Raw genomic sequence first — 9,010 nt, forward strand, 5'->3', positions numbered from 1 at the left:
ACCCCCAGTGACTTCTCTGTGAACAGTGCTGCTCTCCTCTCAGACATAAATAACTGTCTAATTGGCTACTGCAGTCCCAGCTTACCACTGTTACCAAGTGTGACAGATTTTTCTTTTAAAATGAGATTCTATTTTTAATTAGAAATTTAAGAAAGAAAAAAAAAATCAACACATAGTTTATGTCTGTATTTCAAATCGGTTCCCAAAACAAAATAGTCTCTGCCTGAGGGCAAGGAGAATGAAGACCAAGACACACAGTGAGCAGTAGAACAAGGAATTGGATGTAACAGTTATGGTCTGTTTCTAAGACCCAACACTCACAGACACTGGATACATTAGTTTCTTACACACACAGACAACACAGACACACACACACACACACACACACACACACACATGCAACCTTTGAGATAGTCTTGTGGAACTTGATAAACTTAAGTTAAGTAGTTCCTTAGTATCTTACAGCAACTTTAAACTGTCATTAAAGTAAGGATCTTATTGCTAGCTACTTTTAATATCCTGTCTATTCAATATTACTTAAAGTTTTCAAATTTTTAACAAATTTGCACATTAAAAAATGTAAATGAAATAAATACCCAATTTTAAAAGAAGTAGTCTTATTTAAAATCACAGAATTCATTTGTATTAGGAGTAATCAATGAACATTCTGCACTGTACTGGTTCATCAGGAAAGAAAGAAACCACTTACAGACTCATCCTCCTCCTCCTCCTCTTCATCAGCATGGTGGAAGAAGCGACGATAGTTTCCAGGATTGATTTCCGCATCTTCCGGCCCAACAAAGAATCTGGGGGGTTCACTCATTTTTCTTGAATTTGATATACATAAAGTTTAAATAATCTATACTAAAGCTGCTTCAAATAAATGGTGTCAGAAGAGCACATTCTCACGCTGCCAGCTGACACCAAGGTCTGCTGCAGTGTTTTCACCCAATCGCATGAAATGTGCTGACATTTAGTTGGCCAGTGTTCCTTTGTTCTCAGATATCATTGCTTCATTGTTGAACCAATTGCTGCTGCAGTTTAAAATCCAAGGACAACGAGGCTGCTGCTTGCCCAGGTTGGAACAGATATCCTCCTTTTACCTAAAACGCAATGCAAGCAATTAATTTCAACAGCATTCTTCAAAAATACTCACAAAAAATAATTTTGAATGACATTAGACAATCAGGTCCAATAACCTATCAAAGGCCACCAAAATGAAATCCATAAAATCAAGTAATGAAGATTATATTCCAGAAGAATATATCAGAGCAAGTGGATTAAGATGACATAACATAACAAAAGACCACACTCAATTCAAATCCATAAAGTACCTGATAATAAGAAAATGATGGAAATTATTAAAAAAGCAAAGAAAAAAAAAACTTTTGTTAAAAATTCAAACCTTCAGTCCAGAAGTATCTGAAAAAAGTAGACAAAGACAGACAAAACACGGCTCTTCTGCATGAATTAGTAGACTGAAAACAAGATTTCATTCAACTCTTCTCAGACTGAGGGCTTAAACTAGAACAATTGCTACAGCAAGCCCAGAAAAATTACTACAGCCTCCTAATATGCTTGTCAAGAAACTGTAAGTGATTCAATGACATGCCCTCATAAAAATCCGACATGAAAACCCACTAGTTAACTATCATATGCTAATGACATAATCTCAAAGTATTCTTTACAAAGCTGTTTACATGTATTTAAACACTGGTGATATTAAAGTTAGTTATTTACCAAGATGAAATTGTGCAAATACTTCATTTGATGACTGGTGATATTAAAAAAAAAAATTGAACAATATGCTAGATAGATATACAAAGCACAATCCAAAATTTTTAGTTCTAGAAGTCTGATTAAAGTTTAACTGGTAGCTTTCAATAAAATATAAAATTACTCAGTAAGCTTTGGTTTTAGCAAATTTTTATGAAAGCTGAAATCATTTGGCATTAAACCTGAGAGTAGAAATTATCTATTAAAAATGCTTTTTATTTCTACTACACTGTTTAATATTAAGAAGTGTTTCTTACTAAGAAAGAAATCACAACCTTCTGTAACTTCACAACAGAGGAGTTCAGTCTGCTTTGCTGTTACTAAGTGGACTACTGAACACATCCTTGGGGCCTGTGTGCTTCTGTTCTTCCCATTAAATATATCCAAATATTTTAGAAGTAGAAAGACCCTTAGCTTGGAGTCAATATATTAATCTGTTACTAAGAACTAACAACTTATGCTAGCATTTCTGAATCCATCAACCCCCTTGCCTGTGTGTGAGTGAATGAGAGTATACCAAACAGTCTGGAACTGTGAAGACTGAAGTAGCGTAGTGCTTTGCACAGAAATACTTAATAAATCTATATTTCTATCTGAACTGCTATCAATTAACCTTTCTACTAACATAACATGAAAATCTAAAAGAATACTGATAGATATTTACTGAAATAAATGTATTTATTCAATAAATACTATTTACTTCATATAGAATCACTTCATTAAGGATAAACAACTACATCCCTAGTTTAAGTATTCTAACAAAAATGACTTATATAACAACCTCATTTTAGAGGTAGTACTGTAGGGTCATTTTTTTGTTGTTACTGTTGTTGGTTTCTAGCTTTTTTTTTCCATTAAATATTCTCTGTGAAATGCCTAGAATATATAAATGTAAAATTTTGAAAAACTCAAGTCAACAATCCAATGATCAGAGGCAGAAATAGGATTGATTGTTATTGCTATTTGCAAAATACTGGTTTGAAGGGCTGGAGAGCTGGCTTAGTAATAGCACTGGGTGGTCCTGAGTGCAATTCCCAGCACCTACACGACAAATCACAACTGTAGTTCCATGGGATCTGATGCCTCTTCTGGTGTGTAGATATGCATACAGACAACACCCATCTACATTAAACACATAATAAATCTTAAAAGAAAAACAAGCAAACAACTTACTGGTTTGTATTTCATACTATTCTTTTCAATGAACAGTGGACAGTGGGAGCAGAAATCATGGAGGATAATAGGGGGTGAAGGCATGTACATCACCTTGATTTTTCTCCCCAAACAATACGAGTTAGTAACTGATCTACTGCCTCAACTCCAAGGCACATATCACTTATGAAGTTCAGCTGAGTCTTTAATGCTGCCCAGAGGACGAGAGTACACGTCCTCCACACAACTGTAAGCTTATACCCTAGAACCCGGCCTTCTATAATCACTGAAGAAAGACAGGAGTAGATGAGCCAATGAAGGAGTACTCGTTAGAAGTCTTCTCTAATCACATGGTATTGTATCAAAGCCAGAGGGTGATACATTGAGATCATTTGGGGAAGGAACATGAAATACTTAAGTACAAGTATACTTAGTGTATTTCCTGTGTTCAAAGGAGATGGAGTAGAACAGGCAAGCAATGGAAAAGTGGAGAAAATGGTGTTAGAGATGTAACGACAGTGCATTCAGAGGACTGACAGTAAAATCATTTTCAGAATTGCACCTGAGAAAGCAGGCTAGACAGTGAAGAATTTTGTTTGAATGGTAGGCAGAACAATTATCCCTCAATAGAACAGAAGGCTGGATAGGACTTTCATTTATTTTTCAGTAATTCTATTTCAATATATGAGAGAGGAAAAAGAAAGAGATTTAAAAGCTGTACCAATTGCTTAGAAATATGAACTCAGGAGTCAAAATACCAATGTTAGATCCTCATCCTTTAAAATTGTATTTGAAGTCTTGAGCCCTCAATTTCTTTCTATGTAAACTGTACCTGTCATATCCTGTGTAAGGGCTAAATATACATTCATACATTAAAGGTACCTGTACTTTAAATTCTGGACATACCCCATATCAATTACTATGTTTGAGTAGGAGTTGGGCATTTAAGGTTTTTCAGGCAGTTCCAACAAGCAGCCATAAAAGAGAAAAGAAAACTGAAGGAGAGGAAAGAAAAACACTAGAAGCAGCAGGAGGCAAAACACATATTCACCACTTTCATGACTGTGGACTTTTAATAGTATAGAAAATCAGACTATCTCCTTGTCTTAGTTGGGGTTTTACTGCAGTGAAAAGATGCCATGACCAAGGCAACTTTTATAAGGACACATTTAATAGGGGCTAGTTTACAGGTTCAAAGGTTCAGTCCATTATCATCAAGGCAGGAGCATGGTAGCATCCAGGCAGGCATGGTACAGGAGTTGAGAATTCTACATTTTCATCTGAAGGCTGCTAGCAGAATACTGACTTCCAAGCAGCTAGGATGAGGGTCCTAAAGCCCAGACCCACAGTGACACACCAACAAAGGTACACCTTCTAATAGTGCTACTCCCTGGGCTGAGCACATACAAACCATCACATTCTACTCCCTGGTCCCCATAGGCTTATCCAAACATATGAGTCTATGGGGGCCATACGTAAACATAGCATAATAAAAAATAGACTTAGTCCAACTTCTGAAGTCCCCATAGTCTACATCAGTCTCAATAATGGTAAAAGTCAAAAGTTCAAAGTCTCTTCTGAGATTCATCCAATCACTTAACTGTAATCCTTAAGAGGCCATGGAGGGGTGGCCTCTTACTGGCTTGCTCAGCTTGCTTGCTTTTTTTCTTTTTCTTTTTTTCTTTTTTTTTTTTTTTTGGTTTTTTTGAGACAGGGTTTCTCTGTATAGCCCTGGCTGTCCTGGAACTCACTCTATAGACTAGGCTGGCCTTGAACTCAGAAATCCCCCTGCCTCTACCTCCCAAGTGCCAAGCAGTGGGATTAAAGGCCTTCACCACCATCACTGGGCTCAGCTTGCCTTCTTGTAGAACCCAAGTCTATCAGCCCAGGGATGGTACCACCCACAATGGGCTGGGCCCTCCCATCCTTGATCACTAATTGAGAAAATGCCTTACAGCTGGATCTCATGGAGGGAGTTCCTCAAGGGAGGCTCCTTTCTCTGTGATAACTCCAGCTTGTGTCAAGTTGACACACAAAACCAGCCAGTACACTCCTATAATGAAGAAGGATATAAGCTGAAGAAGCAGAATCTCCATCCTACCGATGCTTGGCTTATCTCAAGTAATAAATACTCCTGCACAATATCTACCAGATTCCAAGATTTCTTCATCCATTTGATCTTACCGTCCTCTTATTATAGAACAGCATGCATTTTATATAACTCTCCAAAATATAAAGCTTAAGAGAACTTATGTTTTTATATGTTAAATACTTAGTTTTTACATGCAGGGCTTCCTAACATGTCGCTCAACAATGAATGCAGTTTTAGGCCAGCAAACAAATTGTCTGAGCCATTCAGATGGCTTTAACGTCCTACTCAGATAATGAGCAACACTATCTTTAGTTTTCCCTTTGATACATTTTCGATAGATGTCTTAATGTAAAGCCAAAAAAACAAAAAGGAAGCAATAACTACTTTGCAAATGAATGGTCTCTCAATCATCTTTGGATTATTTATAAATACTTGAAGTACATAGATAAATGCCTATCATTTATCTGAACTGAACAGGTGAGGTTCAAGTCTTCCAATAATCTAAACTATGTTAATCAATCAGTTATCAAATAGTTAATAAAAATTTGTGCAAAGCCAGGTTTGTTTAAATCTAAGGTCACAAATATAAGCAACAACAATGACAACACAAACATAAAAACAACCACCACCAACAAAACAGAACTTCATTGTTCTTTATCACAGTGTAAATGTTCAATAAATTCTAAGAAAATATGGAGTATTTTTTCCCTCTCATGTGGTATATGGTTTCTCACAAAATGAAATTTAAGGTGAATCTGAGGAGATCTAGAACATTCTCAATGATTATTTCACTTGAAATTGTACAACTTCCACTGCCTATGGCCATAGCATCACACAATACTCAATAATTTGATCAATGTTCAGTCATGAGCTCCAAAGTGATATTAAATGCCTAGTCTGAAGTATGCATGGATTATTCAAATATCAGAATTGAACCTTTCTTTAGTTTTAAGATTGCTTTTGTAGCAATGGTCCTCAAATAAACGGGTTGCATCATAATAATAAACATATTACTGGCCTATCACAAAAAGCTTTGATCAGAAATTCTTAAGTAGAGAATGTATATTTTAATGAACAGACAGGCAAGCTAGGTTTGAGACTTAACACTAGTTAAAAATCGAAATGTGTTTCAGTTTACTTGTTTCCTCACATGGCAAACAGCCACTAGGAAACCTTACCATCTCCCAGAACGACTTGGTGGACTGGAGCTATTAGACTGCAAAGTCTAGGGTTGAGTCCAATATCTTGCCTTCCTAAAATTCCAAGGTGATGCTGACATTGCTTGGAATTTCACTTTAAGAACTGCTCCACTCTTGAAAAATTAACTTTAACTCTTGCTCCCCACCCCAAAATTCCTTAGCAGCTCTAGGCAGCAGACAGAATGAGGTTATACATCAGATACAGTTTTGAAGATTAAATGAGAATGCAGGCGGCCAGAACAGCTAGCATGCAGTAAGGACTCTGTAAACATTAGCTGTTTCTATAACTGTTTAACTATGATTATAAATAAGATTTTTCTGACTTTAACTGGCAAAACAAACATAAGCAACTCAGTTTAGAATGAACCTTCTAGCGAAGGCTGCCTGCGCAGATCCTCTTCTGATGGTCTTTGTGGAGACCTTTTTACAAGGCTCCAGTTTTACTTGGCTGCTCCAGACTGGACGACCTACTGCCCTGGACAAACAGTCCTCTCTCTCATATGTTTACTCATTCTGGCTAGAGCTGCCTCTTCCTTAAATTAACACCCTGAATAAGCCATCAGTCCTGTATAGTATTTAGAGCTCCCTTACAAAAGTCTCCCAAGCTATCTTTCCATAGGTTCCACTAAAGTCCAGAAATTCAGCCACGGAATTAGTAAATTTCAACTAAAAAAAAAAATAAAAGGAAACTGGAGCTCCAACAACTGCTGTTCAACCGGAATACAAACACATAACTGGTTTTCCTGGGATCCCAAAGCATTTTCTAGTGGAAACATTATTATAAATGATAGCTAAATTCCAAGGCACTAGGAAGAAGTTACATAAAAAGTGTCAAATACTGGCTTCTTCCTGCTAGGAAAGGCAAGCTAGAATAGGTCTTTGATTATATAAACCAAGACAGTTCCAAGTTCCATACAACTTTGGCAAATGACTGATTCCTCTCCCTCTTCAAAAGGTATACCTCTTTCTGCTGAGTCAGCGCTTCTGCCTGGAATTTACCTTTCTGCTGAGTTAGCTCTTTGCTTTGGAATTTATCGCCATTTTAGAGCAAGTTCCTATTCTTGAAATAAACTGGAAGACTTCAAAGAATGCTTCCCAGACTCTTCTCATGCATCTACCAACCCCCAAACACATTTCTTAACCTTTCTGCCTCCTTCTGCTCCATACGTACCTTTCCCAATGATCTGTTTCACACCTAACAATGATGTGAGTGCTCAGGGTTTTGTTTTGTTTCTAATTATCAAACATTTCAAACTGTCAGAAAGACTGAATGAACTACTCTTATGCCTAGTATTAGATTCAATAGTCTGTCAATTGTTAAATTTAATAACTTTATAATTACTTAAAAACTGAGATAGCAAGCTTTGTACAATTATGAGCCTTCTAGTCATCAGTTTTTCCACTTGCCTTTTCAAAAAGCAGCCTATGCTGCAGAAAACACATGCGACAGTCTGAAATATGTAACTCTACAGCACATACAGAAGTTGCAGAGAGATCACGACTGTCATTTGTCACACACACATACACAAGCACACTATGGATGCATAACCTCTGATAATGTTAGTGAAGAAACTGGAATAACAAGAGCAATGGCAGGACAATTGAATACAGATGCTGGATTCTGATCTAGTTTCTAGTAAACACTCAAAGGTTTTCCTGTGGCAAAATGTAACCAGGGTAAGTTCCACTACCTCACTAACTTTCCATTTTCCGGCTTAAAAATATAATAACCTAACAACCTTCACGAGACTCTTGAAAGGATGAATGACAATATATGTGCAAACCATGTGGTACTGTTACACACTAATATCAGCTATCGTTATATTATTGCTCTAAAACCACGGGTTTCAGTTAAAAAAAAAAAAAACTGTAATAGTGAAACAAAATCCTGTCCCGGTATAGGCTAATGCTTAAGTCAGCCATGCTTCCTACTTCTATGGCTAAGTCTTTCAGGACGCAAAAAGCAAAACGACCATTACCACAAACCTCAAGAATGGTAACTCTCAGGAAGTTGTTCAGAACCTCGAGGATGAGATCCAAAGGTCATTACCTACATGGGAGGACGCAACGCTGTGTAATCGATAAGGCGCGGGTGCGGCATTGACCTGCAACCTCGTCTCTAACCGTGCAAAGCCGCTGCGCACACACACAGTGCTTTTGTTCTTTGGAAGTGGGTGTGGAAAGCAAAGACAAGCAGAGCGAAGGATAGGGAATGAAACAGACACCTCTCCCCAAAGAAGAAGCCAAACAACGGCGTACCCCTCGTTGAACGGAGATCCAAATACAAGTCGAACGTGGGTAGCTCCCTAACTAGCGGGACTGCAATTTCGGGCTTTTCAAACTCTAGAAAAGAAAAGAGGAAGCGACTCGGGAAGCGGAGGAGAAATCAAGCCTGAAAGGGACCCCGGGGTTGTACTGTCACTCGTCCACAAGCACGCTGCCCTCCGCGACTGTCCGTGGCTCTTGCAAGAGCACGTGTCCCGCATCCGCACCGTGGAGCAGAGACAAAGCAAACACCTGGAGGCGGCGGCGAGCCTCGGGCTGCCGGAGACGTCGCCTCTCCCGGTCCTCACCTGCCGTGGCTGCGGGCAGCAAGCGATCTGCGGGAGATGCTTGAGCCCATCCAGGTTTCGGTTCCTCCCCCTTTAATTGCGGGGGCGAGGGTAGGACGTTCCTGCCGAGGCGACTCTCGGAGGCGTGGACCTGAATCTTTCCTCGCCGGCTGCCGCGGAACGGCTGGCACCGGCACACCTCAGGAGCCTCCGACACGCCTCTTCCCTGCCCGCCCTCC

At 38.7% G+C, this 9,010-nt stretch overlaps 1 protein-coding gene across 23 annotated transcripts in view; it reads right to left on the reverse strand.

Moving 5' to 3' along the window:
• The window catches only part of Ppip5k2 (diphosphoinositol pentakisphosphate kinase 2), a 62,652-nt gene extending 53,687 nt beyond the window's left edge, over nucleotides 1-8,965 (reverse strand). For 6 of the 23 annotated variants that reach the window (XM_029474454.2, XM_029474435.2, XM_029474442.2 and 3 more), the window contains exons 1-2: nucleotides 8,793-8,964; nucleotides 710-1,103 (exon numbers count right to left, since the gene is read on the reverse strand). In XM_029474454.2, coding sequence (XP_029330314.1) covers nucleotides 710-823 — 114 coding nt within the window. In that variant the 5' untranslated portion in view covers nucleotides 824-1,103; nucleotides 8,793-8,964. Of the gene's footprint in view, nucleotides 1-709; nucleotides 1,104-8,205; nucleotides 8,337-8,478; nucleotides 8,721-8,792 lie in introns of those variants that run through there. The other 17 variants (XM_085839825.1, XM_021169181.3, XM_021169150.3 and 14 more) reach the window with 7 other exon arrangements.
• Nucleotides 8,966-9,010: the final 45 nt, after the last annotated feature.

This window comes from Mus caroli, unplaced genomic scaffold (assembly GCF_978045245.1).
Source record: "Mus caroli unplaced genomic scaffold, Mus_caroli_1 scaffold_1, whole genome shotgun sequence".
NCBI classification, from domain to species: Eukaryota; Metazoa; Chordata; class Mammalia; order Rodentia; family Muridae; genus Mus; species Mus caroli.